The following is an 18112-nucleotide window of genomic DNA, read 5'->3' as shown; positions in this document are numbered from 1 at the left end:
GAGTTGTTTTAATAAAAATAGCTAACATGTATATGGCATTTACTATGTGCTTAAGCCCTTTACAATTTTTATCTCAATTGATCTTTACCCTGGAGGCAGGTGTTATTTTTTTCTTTTTTTAAATATATTATTTTATTTTTCCAATTATGATAGTTTTCAACATTCGAAGATTTTGAGTTCCATTTTTTTCTCCTTCCCTCTGTTACCTTACCCCTCCCCAAGACAACAAGCAATCTAATATGTTATACATGTACAATCATTTTGGACATATTACTATGTCATTTGAAGGAAAATCAGAACAAAAAGGGAAAAAAACTGCAAGGAAGAAAAAGCAAATTAAAAAAAATCAAAAATAGTATGTTTCAATCCATGTTTAGCCTACAAAATTCTCCCTCTAAATATTGATGACATTTTCCACCCCAAGTCTAATGGAATTGTCTTAGATTGTCACATTGCTGAGAAAAGCTAAGTCTATCATAGTTGATCTTGTTACTGTGTACAATGTTCTCCTGGTTCTACTCACTTGTTCATCACTAGTTCATGTAAGTCTTTCCAGGCTTTTTTGAAATCAGCCTGTGTTCATTATTTCTTACACAATAATAATATTCCATTACATTCATATACTATAACTTCTTCAACCATGCACTTATGAGCATCCACTCAATTTTCAATTTCTTGACACCACAAAAAAGAGCTGCTTTTTCACATGTGGGTTTTTTCCCCTCTTTATTGATCTCTTTGGGATATAGATCTAGTAGTGACTGATTAGATTGAGATCTGGCATTAAATGATGAGTTTGGGAGCAATACTTTGTTTGAATGCCAAAAAAGTACCTCTGTTTATGAGGTTACAGATAAAATGAAAAGGTAAAATAGACACCAGGAGTGGTAAACATGAAATAGATTTAGGAAAGCATATAGTTAGCAAGGAACACTTAACAATGGAAAAGACAAGTTCTCCAGTGGGAACTCACAATTAACCAGGAGAAAAGAAATACAACATGAGACATGTCAACATTTTAACCGGCATATTAAATCCATAGAGAAACAAGGAGAATGGTACCATGACGCATGGGGGAAGAGATGAGAGAAAAGATACAATGAGGCAGAACACCATTGTGGGCTAACCTAAAAGGAAGTCAGCAAAGATGGCTTGGACATCCATGGACACATTTATAAGGGAAATTTAACCTTGGGGGTTTGACATCATAGCTTGGCTTTCTCTGCCAACCCCACCTAGTTATCCAGGACCTCATCAATGACAGTACTGGATCAAAGGGCATGCACAGTTTTATAACTCTTGGGTACAGTGCCACATTACTCTTCTGAAAGGCTGTGCACCTTTCCATCAACCATGCATTGGTATGTCAGTTTTTTTACATCCCCTCCAATATTTTTCACTATAGTTTCCTTATCTTAGCCAATCTGATAGGTGTGAGGTGGTAGGCAGGTGCCATTATTGTGTCTATTTTATAGATGGAGAAACTGAGGCAAACAGAAGTTAAATGACTTGTCTAGGCTCACAAAATTGGAAAGGGTCTGAGGCTGAATTTGTATTGAGGCCTTCTGTTAGGATTCTTACAAGGTACTTATGCACTTAGTTCACACCTTTAAAGGTTTGATCCCAGTCCAGTGCTGTAGACACCCTTGCTGGATTAAAATGAGATAATCTATATATTTAGAAACTTTAATAAAACACTTTGTAAATGTCAGTTATTATTCATTCACATTCACATTCAAATGGATCAATATGTGTGTTATTTTAGAGATCCCCTGCAGTGATCAAAACCATACAGGACTGCCTGGTTAATTTAATTTTTTTTTTTTTTCAGTTCTTATAACCAATAAAGAGTCTGCTCAAACTGCAGGAGGTCTTCCTCCATTTCTTCTGACCTCCTAACAATACATAAAAGATAGAACACAGAAGAGGCCCAGGTGGATATCTCTCAATCTCCCTTAAAATAGGCCCTTCTTTTTTTTTTGGTATTTGGGTTTTGTTGGCTCTCGGTGTAAACAGCCATAATTTCATTCTGGCCAGAAAACCTGAGAGTCTTCTTTTTCTTAAGTTTCATTTTTTGGTTGGTTTGTTTGTTGAATTATCTTTTGTCTCATTTCTTACTTGGCCTTAAATCACTGAATGGGTATTGCCTCACACTTTTAAGTTAAAAAGACCAAGAGCTCCCACTGCCTTAGCGATGGTGTCTATATCCTGTCCCTGGACCCAGTTGGCCGTGCAGGACTGAACGAGGCTGGTGCATTCGCACAGCTCTCCCTCGCTCCCATCCAATTCTTGACAAATCCAGACATCCACCTCTCAATGTCATTGGTCCTGTGGGAGAGCACAAGGCAAACAGCAGCGCTCTGTGTGCGACCAGTCATTTCCACTGTGTTCTTGGCCAACTCCAGAATGACATGAGGGCACGTTACAGTTTGAAAACTGACACAGTCCAGAAGAATTTTGGATTACCGAATAATAGAATGAATCGGGACATTACGAGTCATGTAGTCCCCCACCTCATGTTACAGAGGCAGCCGAGGTCACGAACAAGGACTTCACTTGCCAAGATCCTATGGAGGATCAACCAGAGCATGATGCAGAGTAGACGTCGGAGGCACGGATGATGTGTATTAAATGAAAGGCCAAGGCCACAGTTACCGTACAGAAAACTACCGCTCTCTTAGATCATCCAGCATTCTGAAGTGAAACTACCCTACTTACTGTAGGCACAGGAAGCTTCCCTCGCGGCTCTAAATGTCAGGTTGCTAATTTATAAAAAAGGGACAGATGATGCTTCCAACGGAGGCGGCCGAGCGCTTCAGTGAATGAGTGCTGGACGTGGGTTCAAATCTAACCTCGGGCGCTCACTAGCGGCGTGATTTAACCCCTTTGCCTTAACCCACCGGAGAAGGAAACGGCCGATCACCGTAGTATCTGCCAAGAAGACCCTGCCGGGGCGATGAGCCGGATTCATTGAACAGGACTTTCAGAGCCGTTTGCCACGGGTGTATGAAGAAAGCTCTTAGTGATCCCTGAGTGTTACAGATACGGGAGCTGTTACTTCTAGGAACAGTAGCAGTCATTCGGTGCTTTGCTAAGCACCTTCTCCACGGCAGCTTGTGACGTGCAGAGTGCAGAAATGTCGCCAAGCTCTGTCCCTCACCAAGCAAACGTCGTCACCATCAGAAACACGGCTCAGCCGGAGCTCAGATACGGGTCGTTCTGTTCTGTAAAACAGGGGGCAGAACTGCGTGACCATGAAGCTGCGCTCAGGACTGCACCTTGTTGCACTTGAGATGGATACGTGGTGACAGTGGAAATTGCTCTGGGGCAGGGATTAAGGAGGGCCTGTCCACACTTCTGTCATGTACTAGCTAAGCGTTTTTGCACTGATTGTTTTCCCTCTTTTGGCCTCCGGTGTAAAACAGACGCGGAGGTCGCTGCCAACGTCTCTAACCAGGCTCTCTCTACTTAGTCTCCCACCACACGGAATAGACTGACGCTCTGGGAAAACGAAACTGAGGCACCCAGGGCTGCGCAGGCGCCAAGAGTTATTACAGCCCCCCCCCGCTGCCCTTGTGCGGGGCCCATCAGGCAGTCCCCTACTCACTCTCCCTGCCCCGCCCCCGAGGAGGCAGGTGCCACGTGATGCTGGCCACGCCCACTGGAAACTTCTCCGTCTCCTCCCTCACTCCCTTCCTCAACGGCCCCACCAACCCCACTTCCGGCCGGGGCGGAAAGCGGAAGTGTCGGAGGGACCGGCTGGGGATGGGGCAGTAGCAGGTTTATGCTGCCGGCAACCGCGCTATGGAGACGGTGCAACTGAGGAACCCGCCGCGCCGGTGAGGAACCCGGCCCGGGGCTGGAGACGGGTGGTGCCGAGGAGAGAGAAGGAAAAGAGTGTGTGTGTGTGTGTGTGTGTGTGTGTGTGTGTGTGTGTAAGCTTGAGTGAGAGAAGTGAGGATGTGTGAGGGGGGGAGGAGGTCTGTATGTGTGTAAGGGAAGAAGACGAGACTGCATGCGTGTCTGTAAGGGGGTGCATATATGTGGGTGAGAGGAGGAGGATGTGTGTGTGCGCGGGGAGACTACTTGTGCTTGTGAGGAGGAGGTTGGGTGAGAGTGGAGGCTCTGTGTGAATGAGGCCAGTGCGTGCCTGCGTGTGTGTGAGACGGGGAGGCTGTGAGAGGGCGATGCATGTGTGTCAGTGACAGGCTGGGTGTGTGTGTGTCAGTGTGTGAGTATGTGAGTGACAGGCTGGGTGTGTATGTGTGAGTGTGAGTGACAGGCTGGGTGTATGTATGTGTCAGTGTGAGTGTGTGGGTGACAGGCTGGGTGTGTGTATGTGTGAGTGACAGGCTGTGTGTGTGTGTGTGTCAGTGTGTGAGTGACAGGCTGTGTGTGTGTGTCTGTGTGAGTGTGTGGGTGACAGGCTGGGTGTGTGTATGTGTCAGTGTGTGAGTGTATGAGTGACAGGCTGGGTGTGTGTATGTGTGAGTGACAGGTTGGGGGTGTGTGTGTCAGTGTGTGAGTGTGTGAGTGACAGGCTGTGTGTGTGTGTGTCAGTGTGTGAGTGACAGGCTGTGTGTGTGTGTCAGTGTGTGAGTGACAGTGTGTGTCTGTGTGAGTATGTGGGTGACAGGCTGGGTGTGTGTGTGTCAGTGTGTGAGTGTATGAGTGACAGGCTGGGTGTGTGTGTGAGTGACAGGCTGTGTGTGTCAGTGTGTGAGTGTGTGGGTGACAGGCTGGGTGTGTGTGTGAGTGTATGAGTGACAGGCTGGGTTGTGTTTTTTTGTGTGTGTGTGTGAGTGACAGGCTGGGTTGTGTTTTTTTTTTGTGTGTGTGTGTGAGTGACAGGCTGGGTGTGTGTGTCAGTGTGTGAGTGTATGAGTGACAGGCTGAGTGTGTGTATGTGTCAGTGTGTGAGTGTATGAGTGACAGGCTGGGTGTGTGTGTGTGTGTCAGTGTGTGAGTGTATGAGTGACAGGCTGGGGGTGTGTGTGTGTGTGAGTGACAGGCTGTGTGTGTGTGAGTGGGGGAGAGGGGCTGAGTTTATGTGTGGGAGATGCAGGGTCCAGATCTGTTAGTGAGAGGGGATCTGTGTATATGGTGAAAAGTGAAGAGGGGGACTGCATACGGGATCCAGAGTGGTTTCCGAGTCTGTTTAAAGAGTTAGTCTTTCTTTTCTTTGCCGGGTTCTCTGTGCATGCCGGGGGAGTGAGAAAGGTAACACTTGGGTGATTTGTGCAGACTTGCCACTCCACATTAAGAGAAATCATCATTACAATTAATCTTCTGCTCTGAAGTGACCCCCCAGCATTTCTTATTCTATTCTCATAGGTTTTAAAGCTCTGCCTTCTGCCATACTGGGGACAGAGACGCAGTTTTAAACCCACAGTTCTGTCATTTCTACAGATCCTTCTGTGTGTGTGTTTTGAGCTTCCTTCCACTTGTGAAATCTGAGAGCTCAGAGTGTATCAGACAGCAGTGCTGTTTGCCTTCATGAGTTAGACACTCACACGTGTGTGAGGGATAAATGAGAGTGTCCTAATTTTGCTTAAAGTTGTAATTTATAAAACGACAAAGCAAGGTCACCCTTATTTTGCTTAAAGAAGTCATTTGTTAAAAGTAATGCTTTCTCACAGATACTGACTGTAAAGTGTAAGATTCAGAGCTTGTCCTTGAGCTCCTGTTGATGCTGCGTTCAGGATCTTCGGAACTCACATGTCTGTGCTTTGTCCAGGTTGACAGAGAACACCTAGGTAAAAGAGAACCATTGGCCGACCAGACCTGGCAAAGGCTGGTTTCCGGTGGTGCTGAGGCCTTCCTGGAGTTCTTTGATTATCACAATATAGTATAGAGTCTGTCCATTTGTTTCCAAATGAATAGTATTTGCAAAACAACAAAAAGGTGATCAGCCATTGTCAACATATTCAAGGATAAAAACATGATGATGGACAGATACAGAAATTTTCACAGAAGTCACATCTTCCTTGTTCGTTGTCCTTGTTCTTTGTGACCTTCATTGCCATATAGTTGATTAAGAAATACCAAAAAAAAAAAAAAAAAAAAGATCCCAATGTGTTTTATCATTTTTTTTAAAAACTGGCAGAAAAAAATGTATTCCTAATGACTTTACTCTAGGAATTTCCGCACAAATACTGAAATGTTACACACATGTTAAAATCATGCAAGATTCTCTGATTGTCACCACTAGGGAGCTCATTTCATTGATTCACTAAGACTCAACCTCAAGAAAGAAATAAAACACATGTTTTTGTAAACTGTTCACAGTATCATAGAAACTGACCTACATACAACCCAAATAGAAGGAGGATTTCCTATCAGTAGCAAAGTTGTCCGGATACTACTTATATTTATACATGATATTGTTCTGATTACATTGAGCTCCAGAATGCTACGGGGCTTTCTCTTTGAAATCTGTAGTCATTAATTGTTTTGGGGGATTTTTTTCCACCAAAGATGTGTAAATGCATAAACAAAAGTGGCGGAAAAAAAAAACACACCGCCTTTATATTGGAGCCAAGTAATACTTGGTAGAATCTGAAGTTCATTGTGATAGTTGATCATTATGTATAAATTTGGACAGGCATTATACATGGACAGTGAGATGAATTTAGAATTGGGTAGGAGGAAATTATCAGATTGAATCATATGAGAATTTGCACCACTCTGTTACAAAAGTACATCTCTTTAATGATAAAATTCTGCTACTGGTGCTATACAGGTACTCAAGTCAACAAGCTCCACTATCACAGGAGAATCAAAGTTGAAGGTAATCCAGATGATGATGGACAGAGACATAGGACACGTAAAATTGTAGTATTTTGCCATAGACAATTGTGGGTGAGAAACATTATTAAATTGAATTATTAAGGCCCTTTTTGTTTGAAATCTTTATTGATGATTCTGTAATACCCAGCTATAAAAATTTTAGTCTGAAAATTTTAGACAAAATATAGATGAAACCAGTATCTTATTATTATTGATATGTTTTGTTTCTTCTTTACTACTAATTCAGAATCTATCCCTATCTTCCAAACTGCCTCTTAACAAAGAACAACAACCAAAAAAGTAGTTCAACAAAGCCAGTTGTCATACTACTTGTATTTAACAGTATATGCAATATTCCTCCTCTTCTGTGAAGAAGAGAGGGAGATACATCTTCTCAACTCTTCTCTGGGGCTAATCTTGATCCTTATGATTACGCTGGATTCAGTTTCATTTTTCTATGTGTGTGTATTGCTTTAGTCTTTGTATATATTGCACTCCTGATTGTCTGCTATATTTCACTTTATATCAGTTCTTCTAAGTCTTCTTATGGTTCTCTGAATTTTTCATGGTTTTTATTTCTTATAATCAGCTGTCTATTATTTAGGCACAAACTGTTTTCAGATACTTCCTAACACAAAATGCTTTAGAGCTTTAGGAGCATCTAAGCAATCTAATACAATTTGTCTGTGAGAATATTATCAGAGATCTGCAGCTGTTTCTACCACAGTAATGTCAGCTTCCTTTGTTGTGCAGTAGTATTTATCACAGTTGAAATAATGAATTTTCCTTTTTTTGTAAACCACAAAGTCAGTCAGACTTTCAAAGGAGAATTTGTTTCATCTTCCTTTGTGTAAGCTGTTTATACAACTAATTATATTTATGAAGTATTGTCCATTGTTTGCACAGAGCTTTAATATAAATGTCCTAATCATTGCTGATAAGAAGTGTTTGGAGTATGAGGATGTGTTCATTGTAATTCCATATTTCATAAATATTACATGTATCATACAGGTTCCTGAGAAGTTTCATGATTGAACCTTGGGAGTTTTTGTGATGTCAGTGGAAATTATTCTTTAGGGTTTTTTGGTTTTAAAGGTCACTGTAGTATCTCTATTCTGTTTTTAAAGTTCTAGTGTAGGAATTGTGGGGAAAGACAGTATGAAATGATAAGCCAGTGTGAAGTACTAAGACAGTATAAAGTTCCGGAAACAAAACTGGGAATATGAGTCAAAAAGTGTGAAGTCTAATCCTAGCTCCACTATTAGTGAGCTGTGCTACCATTGGCAAGTCATAGTCCTTCTTGGGTTTCATTTCTCATCTAGAAAATGAAGGAATTGAATTCTATAAAATCTTTTTCATTGCAAACATTCTGAATTCTAAGACTACTTGTCTACTAAAATTCTGTCCTCTAAAAGTCTCTTTCCAGGGCTAAAGTACTGTTCAAAGATAGGATTTTTTAGTCTGGAGTCCACAAATTTAGTTTTTTTTTTTTTTTTTTATTGTTGGTTGTTTTCATTTTTAATTATTTTTAAGTATTTTAATATAATTTATTTTCTTGGAAAGCCTATGAAACAAATCTTATCCTGAAGCATCTTTCTAAGCTTCACCAGATTGTTAAGCACAGAAAAAAAAAAAAAAAAACACACCTATTTTAAGGCCTTTTCTAGCTCTAATATATTCTATATGTTGAGGTCCTTTTGATCTACTGTAGTCTGCAGCAGGATTCCATGACTTCAATCATTTACAAAATACCATTTACCATTCTTTTGAATAAAATCTTTGTATATTTCTGACTTGTTTTTTTAGTAGATATATTTGACACTTTCAGATTCTACCCTCCCTACCCAGTTACTACTTTTGTTTTTTTCTCCGTGTAGTTCTCTAGGAATTTATCTGTTTTTTTCTTTTTCCCTTCTTTTCTCTTCAGAACCAGTAGCAGCCTTTCAACCAGTTTAAACCTTTTTTTTTTTTTTAGAAAAAAAAAAATCTTCATTGTAACTACTTCCATATTTCACCACTTCCGGAGCTTACTTTTCTTTGTTGTGCTTCATTAGTTTCAGGAAGCCATTGTGTAGAAGACCTGATGTACGCAAAAGAAATATTTCCCAGACATACTCCATTTAAATCTACTTTTAAATACTCCTTTCTCTTGGCATGAAAATATCAAGAAAAAAGAGAATGGAATTCTTTGGATTTTTAACTTTGAATAGGCTCATGAAATTTTTTTTTTTCATTTATAATTTATACTCAGGTAGTTATGATTGAGAAACAAACCAGCAGAAAATTTTCAAATATCTATACATTTAGGGAATTTGTTCTGAACAGATCTTAAACTCTGAGCTGTCAGGATATTTTCCTTGCTGATGATAGCTAAATGTATATGTTAATTCATTTAAACATATTTGTTTAATTTCTCTTATGTATATGGTTTTATCAAGAGAAAAAGATGAATAAGAATCATGGCCGTAGATGAGAGGGAGCTAAAAGGAGCCTTAGAGGTCATTTTACACAATCCTTTCATTTAATAGATGAACAGCTTGAGACACAGAGATTTTCCGAAAGTAACATGGTGAACTTGTGGCAGAACTGAGGCTAGAAATTAAGTATTCTGATCGCCTGTCCGGAACTTCTATTTGATTATGTCCTTCCCCACAAAAAGCTTATAATCTATGAGAGAAGAGGACAACTTTGATATAAACTAGACTATTATAGACTTAAGTGCTATAAAAGCTTGGGGAAGAAGGGATCATATCCACTTGGGAGGGTGTCAGAGAAGACTACATAGAAGAGGTAATACTTGAGCTGAGCCATTAAGGTTAGTGAGTACTGAAAGGTACACTTTTTTCTCTTTAAGCTTATATAACAGCATGATATAGGATGAAAAGAGCTGGACTTAGCAGCAGAAAACTTGGGTTTAAATCCTGGCAATATTTACTAGTTAGATGGCCCTTGGAAGTTTCTTAACCTCACTGAGCCTCAGTTTCTCTACCTAGAAAATGAGAATAGTGATTTTTCTACCCCATACACACCTCACAAAATTATGACAAAATGCTTTGTAAACTTTAATGTGCTATATAAATGTATGCTATTAATATAGCATCTATTACCCTTAGATTTATGCTTTTTCAACAAAATTCCTCTTACAACAACAGATGTTTATGTATAGGAACACACTCCTCTAATTCTTGGAAAGAATCTTCACATTCAGAAAGCTAGAGACTGTTTTACTTCACAATTGATCTTCCCTTAGCTACAGGCAAGCCCAGTGGCTATGAAACATTGTTAACTAAACAGCATACTTCATGGTGAAGCCAAATGGCTTTTTAATGTACTTTTATATTTCTGCTTTCCAGGCAGCTGAAAAAACTGGATGAAGATAGTTTGACTAAACAGCCAGAAGAAGTATTTGATGTCTTGGAGAAACTTGGAGAGGGGTAAGTATGCAACCTAGTTCATCAGTATCATGTATCATGTGGCATAGAGTAAAGCAGGGATTTGCAAAAACATGTGATACATTTCGATGAGGTTAGCTTTCATTCTAGATAGGGGCCTTTCTGTTCTCATGGAATATAAGGCTGAGACATAATAAAGAGCACCTTGGTCATTTGTTTACTTCCACTTTAACACTAGATCTTTTTCCTACATCTGTATAAAATGTAATTGTACTTAGGTAATAAACTCCTGAAGTTCATTGTGATTTGTGAGAAAACCCAATAGGTTAAATTTTAAAATATTGTAACATAACAAATGGAAATCTATGAATTTAGGGTTTAGGATTTGGATTCCACATTTATTAGCTATGGGAATGTGGGTAGGGACTCCATCCAACTATATCTTTCTCTGCAAAATGGAGATAATTTTGATAAAACCTATCTCACAGGGTTGTTGGAAGAAAAGTACATTATAAATCATCAAGTTTCAGAAATGTGAGCTGATTGTATATTCCCTTTAAAATCAACCCTTTGTCATAAACATGTTCGTTATATGATTCTTGGGGATTGATCAGACTTAATTGAAAATGATGGGCACAGCCCTATTGTAATGGTAAAATTAGTCCTGGGTTTCTTTCTGTTTATTCTTGATGGAGCACCTGTCCCCTTATAAAAAACTCCAAGAAGCCTCTTGTCAGAAGTTGAAGAATGACTTCTTCTTGAACATGAAGCAGAATAAGAAACCAAAAAGCAGTACCCAATCACAATGCTAAAAACGGAGCATCCTTGTGGCTGGAAGATTATCATTGCCTGGGAATGGCAGAAGTATGAAAAGAGAACTTTGTATCCAGGGTTATGGCTCCTAACTTCAGCTTGACATCTTATCCTTTTCAAGGTCTCAAGCATGATGTTCATTAAGTAGTGCTTGTAGAAGGAGATAACTTTAGTGATTGGGCCTAAAGTAGTGGCTGCATGTATATAAAAAGAACACAGCAGAGTACAGTTGAAAGAACACTGGATTTGGAATCAGGAAACTTCTAACCTCTGTGAGTCTCAGTTTTCTTTCCTATAAAGTAGAGGTTATACAATCTACCTCATAGACTGTAATCAAAGGCATAATAATACTTCAACTAACTATTCTGCCTAGGTAATGAGGAAGATGATAATCCTTGCAAAACCTACACCTGCACTGATAATGAAGAACATGAGATAAATTAGGGAAAGTACCCTGTAACAGTAAAAAAACACATAAAAGGCAGTCATGATTATAATGCCCAGCACAAAATAAGTGCAATGTGTTTGTTTCTTTTGAAGGGGATTGACTGAAGCATTCTCAAGCAGAGGTCATATTTAAAACAAAGAGGTATAACATGGAGAAGACTTTTCACATCTAGTGAGGTTGTCTAGCAACAGAGGATTGGAAAACCTAGGATTGGAAAATACCATACCTCCCTCAAAAAAAAAAAAAAAGTAATAATAAAAGAAGAATATACCAGGAATTATCCATGAAATGAATTAAAATAAAGACTTTCACATTTCAGTGAAAGCTGCCCTGGAGAAAATAGAGAACTTGAGCTCTTTCTGTCCTTGCCAAAATCTGATTACTCTTTAAATGAAGAACCAAAGTTTTCTTCCATTGGTCAAACTTCAGCTAATGCAGAGATTTCTGTTATTGGCAGTTGCATTTGGACAAGCAATATTTGGGAAAATGTTATAGACTTGCTTAGGAATTCCACTCCAAACTGGAGCCACCCCCATATATGTGACTTGCTCAGAAAATGAATGAACAATATATATGTATATAAACTAACTGATTGTCTCCAGTCTCATTACATGCAAATCCTTGTGGGAAGAATTGGTGTTAGATCTCGAAGATTATAGCAGTTTTGTTGTTTGAGAAGGTTAAAGTTTAAGAGAGCCTCAGGATGGAAGAAGTTCTAACTTTCTTCCATAAGATGAAGGGCCTGAATTGAAATACTCAGTTCCTCTGACTCAAGTCTATAGACATAAATATAAAAGGCTGAAATGTCCCCTCGAAATCAATTCTTCTGAACCCTTTATTTTAAGGATGCCTTATGTTTTCATGATCAAGCATTTCCTCCCACTTCTTTCATACTTTTTGTCAGTTCAGCTAATTTTTATGAAACAACTACATTTAATCATGCTCAATAGGCTAAAGTTAATTACTTGAAAGCCAAGGTGATAATGTTTCTTTGTTCCCTGCCTTTTGTAAATAACTTTATTGAATTGATGATGTGAGAGTTAGCAAAATTTCTCAAAGTTGAAAGAGCTTTCTTCTTTTTAAATACTATTCACCTATCTTTCTGTGTTAGGCCAACATGGATTTGGAGCCAAACTTAATTATCATAATTTGTAATTCTTCTACTGTTAGTTCAGAGTTTTATAGTGCTTTAAGATTTATGATGCCCTTTGGGAATCTATCTGCCAAGGGAAAGGCAGGAACTATGTGAACACAACTACAAAACACTTTCCATACAAATAAAGTTAGATCTAATCAGTTGGAAAAATACCAAGTGCTCATATATAGGTTGAGCGAATATAATAAAAATGAAACTACCTAAATTAATCTGCTTATTTAGGGCCATACCAATCAAACTCCCAAGAAATTATTTTACAGATCTAGAAAAAATAGTAACAAAGTTCATCTGGAAGAACAAAAGGTTAAGAATTTCAAAGGAGTTAATGAAAATAAAAAACAAATGAAGGTAGCTGAGCTGTGCCAGAACGAAAATTATAAAGTAGTGGTCATCAAAACCATTTGTTACTGACTAAGAAATAGAGTAGTCAATCAATGGTATAGGTTGGGATCACAGGATAAAATAGTCAATAACGATAGCAATCTGAAGTTTGATAAACCTAAAGACCCCAGCTTTTAGGATAAGAACTCAATATTTGACAGAAACAGCTGGGAAAATTGGAAACTAGTATGGAAGAAATAGGGCTTGACCCACATCTAACCCCACATATCAAGATAAGATTTAAATGCATTCATGATTTAAACATAAAAGAGTGATATTATAAACAAATTAGAACTATATAGGATAGTTTACTGAAAGGTAAGTTTACTGATATCCATGGAGAAGAAAGGAATTTGTGTCCAAAGAAGAACTGGAACTCATAATTGAATACAGGTAGATCATTCTGATTATATTAAGTTTAAAAGTTTTTGTACAAACAAAACTAATGCAAACAAGAGCAGAAGGGAAGCAATAAATTGGGAAATCATTTTTACATTTAAGGGTTCTGACTCAAATTTATAAGAATTCAAGTCATTCTTCATTGATAAATGGTCAAAGGATATGACCATTTTCAAAGAAAATTTTCAGATGAAGAAATTAAAACTATTTCTAATCATATAAGAAGGTGCTCTGATCACTATATATCAGAGAAATGCAAATTAAGACAACCCTGAGATAACACTACACACCTCTCAGATTGGCTAAGATGACAGTATAGAAGCCCAAAGCAGGAATATGTCATGCCAAGAAACCTCTTTCTCTCTTTTTTGCATGGCTGCTTGCAAGGACCCCCTGTCCGCTGAGAAGACATTCTTTTCTCAGTGTTAATACCCCTCTTTTCCTTCTGCCAAGATTTCTTTGCTAGGAGAGTTCTCTACTAGGAACTTTTATCTCTCTCTGTTGGGATTTCTCTGCTAGGAATTTTATCTCTGAGGAAGCCAGCCTCCTAGCAAAGGCTGACTTCTCAGGGCCGACAATAAACTTCTTTTTACTAGTTTAATTTTTCGGGTTTGTAAATTCTTTTATGAAGGACCTGTGCTGATCAGAAGGATTCCCACAACTTTCTGCCCTGCATCGAACCTCATCAACAGGAAAAGATAAGGACAAATGTTGGAGGGGATGTTGAAAAACTGGGGCACTGATACATTGTTGGTGGAGTTGTGAACAAATCCTGACATTCTGGAGAGCAATTTAGAACTATCCTCAAACTGTGCATATCTTTTGAGCCAGCAGTGTTTCTACTGGACTTATATCCCAAAGAGATCTTAAAGAAGGGAAAGGGACCCACATGTGTAAAAATGTTTGTGGCAGCAAGAGAATTATATAAATATGTTTATACATATTGGATTTAACATATTTTAACATGTTTAACATATATTGGATTGCTTGCCATCTAGGGGAGCAGGTGGGGGGGGAGAAAATCTGAAACACAAGGCTATGCAAGGGTCAATGTCGTCAAACTATCTGTGAATATGTTTTGAAAATAAAAAGCTTTATAAAAAAAAAAAGATTTATGATACCCTTTCCTAGGAAAAACTGTGTAAAGTATGTAATGTCCTATGATCTTCACTTTATAAATAAGGAAACTGATATTCATGGAATAAAGTGATTTGCTGGGATTTAGACACTAGTCTGCTGTGCTGAAGTCCAACAATCTTTCTACCATACCACAGCATTTTCTTCTGTAAAAGTTTTTGAAAGAGGTGCAGCTGTTCAAAATGAATGAGCTCTTTTAATGTTTGTGGACTTGAGATATTAAAAGAGAGATACATAGAAGGAGGGTCAGATTAATATCATTACATGTCATTTCCAGACCAATAAATTTTGACTTCACTTAAAGAAAGCTTCCTAATAATTGAAGTTGTCCAGTTATGTTATACTCTGTCTTGAGGAAGAGTGAGTTCCCCTTATCTGAGATCTTCATGCAGAGGCTGGATAATCACTTGTAGAAGGATATGGTAAAGGAAGACCTTTGAGGGCCTGCCAGCTTTGATAGCATAGGATTCTTATTGTCAACATGAAAAGACGTTCTTTGAACTATAAAACTGTGTTGCTCTGTTTGCAAAGATACAGGTGTTACTTTCTCCCTAAAGTAGTCCTTATCTGTCTCTTCTCTTATTGCATTTAACTGCTTTGCCCCCAGAATTTAATTGGAATTTTTGTTTATTTTTTTTTTTTTGCCCAAAGGCATTATTAAACACTTTTGGAAAAAAAGGCCCTAAAATGAAAATGCATTTTATTTCCTTTTCTAACTTTCATTGAGATGTAATCTATTTATGAGTAAAATGGGTTAAACAGTTAAGTTGTTAAGGGAATATGCCCTAAAGAGTTTGCATTTGCTAAGCCTAGGCAAGCTCTTTTCACATTTTGCTTGTCTTGGGAACCTAGAAATATTTCAGCACTGAAGCTGGAGAACTACTTGACTGGGATATTGTGGAGGGACTTCCTCCTCCTAAGTGGGGATTGGTCTAGATCACACACCTCTAAGGTTCTTCCTACTTTAAGTCTAAATTTGCATAACATGGGTGTATGATTTGAGGGACATTAAAAAAAATTTTTTTTAATTCTGTTTTTTCCTGGTTATACATGTACATTAATGTTTTTTAATATACACATTTCTTTATGAATCATTTTTGGGAGAGAAAAGGGAAAAACCATGAGAGAGAGAAAAAAAAAAGAAACAAAAAGGGAATATGGCATGTGCTGATTTATATTCTCTCTCTGACTGCAAATGACATTTTCTGTCCAAAGTTTATTGGGATTGTCTTGGATCACTGAACAGCTGAGAAGAACCATATCTTTCATAGTTGATTATTGCAGTCTTGCTGTTATTGTGTATATTGTATTCTTGTTTCTGCTTGTTTTTCTCAACTTTAGTTCGTGTAAATCTTTCCAGGCCTTTCTTTTCTTTTCTTTCTTTCTTTCTTTTCCTTTTTCTTTTTTTTTTTTTTTTTTTTTTGGCTGAGGCAATTAGGGTTTAGTGACTTGCTCAGGATTACATAGCCAGGACATATTATGTGTCTGAGATCATATTTGAACTCAGGTCCTCCTGACTTCAGGGCTGGTCTCTATCCACTGTGTCACCTAGCTTCCCCTTTCCAGGCTTTTAAAAAATCATCTTGTTCATTATTTTTAATAGAACAATAATATTCTATTACTTTTACAAACCATCACTTATTCAGCCATTCCCCAAATGATGGGCATCTACTCATTTTCCAATTCTTTGCCACACAAAAAAGCTGCTACAAACATTTTTACACATGTGGGTCCAATTCCCTCTTTTATGATCTCCTTGGAATAAAGACACAGTAGTGGCACTGCTGCTGGATCAAAAGGTATAAACAGTTTTATAGTCTTTGGGGCATAGTTCTGAATTGCTCTCCAGAATTGTTGGATCATTTCATAATTCCACCTGCATTCACAACGCTAGAGCATTAGTGTCCCAGTTTTCCCATGTCCCCTCCAATATCTATCATTATCTTTTCCTGTCATCTTAGCCAATCTCATAGGTGTGTGGTGGCATCTCAGAGTTGTTTGAATTTGCATTTCCTTGAGGGACATTTAAAATATTATTGCACATGGATTGCTAGTCCTGGGGGAAATGACAAAGATTGAAGAAGTCATCTCTTAATTTTATATTTACATAATTTATTTTCATTATCTAGACATATGACTTTTTTAAACATTAGCACTATAACAGATCTTTTTAATAAAATTTTCCTTGTAGCACTCTAGCTGTCATACAGTATTTGAGGGTGACCAACATCATATGTGTATTGGACACTGGAGTATAAAATAAAAAATGGTTGATGTTTTTTATAGTTTAGTGATTGGTTGTTTCCTGTCTTCTGACTTGTTTTGACACAAGCTTTTCAAATTGACTTTTGTTTTCCGCGCTTTATTGCAGGTCCTATGGCAGTGTTTTCAAAGCTATTCATAAAGAAACTGGTCAAGTGGTTGCAATTAAGCAAGTTCCTGTGGAGTCCGACCTTCAAGAGATTATCAAAGAAATTTCAATAATGCAGCAGTGTGACAGGTAAAAGTACATAAAGCATGGCCTGACTATTGAATTTATTGGTTTTATAAAAAGGTTGAATATTTTTCAGAAGTGAGAATAGAGTGATGTCACATTGCACATTCTATTGCACAGAAATATTCCAACTGTGTCTCAGTAGCTGAAATTGTCTAATATCTACCCAACCTAGAACAATTCAGTTTTAACATTTGGTTCACTGAAGAAGGAATCAATTTAAGAAGTAGAAATGTTCGACATGGGTGTGCATGGATCTTGCTTTTTTTGATAATGATCGCTATAATTTCCAGTGGAGAAAACATTTTTGAGTGCTGAGTTGGAAGATTGTTAAAATGGTCTTAACTATAGGGATCTTGTAACCTTAGGTAGGAAGATGAAAAAAATATTTACCACTACTGTCCTCATTTATTCTCTTTCTCAGCCCTCAAAGTATTGGAGTTTTTGTTTTATTTTAAATTCCATCGTTAAATAGTAAGTGCTTCTTCCTTTTTTGAGGAACTAAGATTTGTCAAATTCTGCAGGCAGGAAATCAGCCACACAGGCAACCACAAGAAAACAGATGACTTGTCATCAAGTTCCATTACCACTAGTCCTTTCATGTTTAAGTAGGCCACAGCAGTAACTTCTTGGGGTGTCTCTGATTCTGAGGTGATTTCAGGCTCCGAGGTGCTATGGGAGAGGAGAGCTCTAGTTCCAGGAATTGAAACCTTGCACCTTTGGATCCATTTAGCCTTCTAGAGTACATTTGCCACTAGCATTGAGGGAGAGGAGGTTTTTTCCTGGGGAAACTAATAGCTTGTGTTATTTTAAAGCTGCAGTTCACTTTCACATTTATTACTGCATTTGATTTTTCTGTCAGCTCTATGAGGTAAGCTTGACAAAGGTTATAATTCTTACTTGAGAATGATGAGAATACAGTCTCTGAGATGCTAATAATAATAGCTTGTGCTTTACATTTTATCACTATAATAATACTAAAAATGATAATTATTATAAAGCTAACATTTTTGTAGTATCTACTGTGCTGCATCAGGTACTGTGTTAAGTGCTTCTCAGATATGTTATTTGATTCTCACAACAATCTAGTAAATTAGATAGTA

The 18112-nt window shown here is 38.0% G+C and overlaps 1 protein-coding gene and 1 long non-coding RNA gene across 2 annotated transcripts in view; one reads left to right on the top strand and one right to left on the bottom strand.

Moving 5' to 3' along the window:
• Positions 1-1672: 1672 nt before the first annotated feature.
• On the bottom strand, positions 1673-3719 carry LOC141555548 (uncharacterized). Its single transcript, XR_012486250.1, has 2 exons — positions 3608-3719; positions 1673-3224 (listed from the first exon to the last, which is right to left on the bottom strand). It is a non-coding gene; the product is annotated as an uncharacterized LOC141555548 (long non-coding RNA).
• The window catches only part of STK4 (serine/threonine kinase 4), a 118135-nt gene continuing 103721 nt past the window's right edge, over positions 3699-18112 (top strand). Inside the window, exons 1-3 of the mRNA XM_074288508.1 lie at positions 3699-3839; positions 10143-10223; positions 16887-17015. Of these exons, the coding sequence (XP_074144609.1) occupies positions 3805-3839; positions 10143-10223; positions 16887-17015 (245 nt within the window). The 5' untranslated portion in view covers positions 3699-3804. The remainder of the gene's footprint in view (positions 3840-10142; positions 10224-16886; positions 17016-18112) is intronic.

Source organism: Sminthopsis crassicaudata, chromosome 2, assembly GCF_048593235.1.
Source record: "Sminthopsis crassicaudata isolate SCR6 chromosome 2, ASM4859323v1, whole genome shotgun sequence".
NCBI lineage: Eukaryota > Metazoa > Chordata > Mammalia > Dasyuromorphia > Dasyuridae > Sminthopsis > Sminthopsis crassicaudata.
This window is presented reverse-complemented; position numbering and strand designations above follow the sequence as displayed.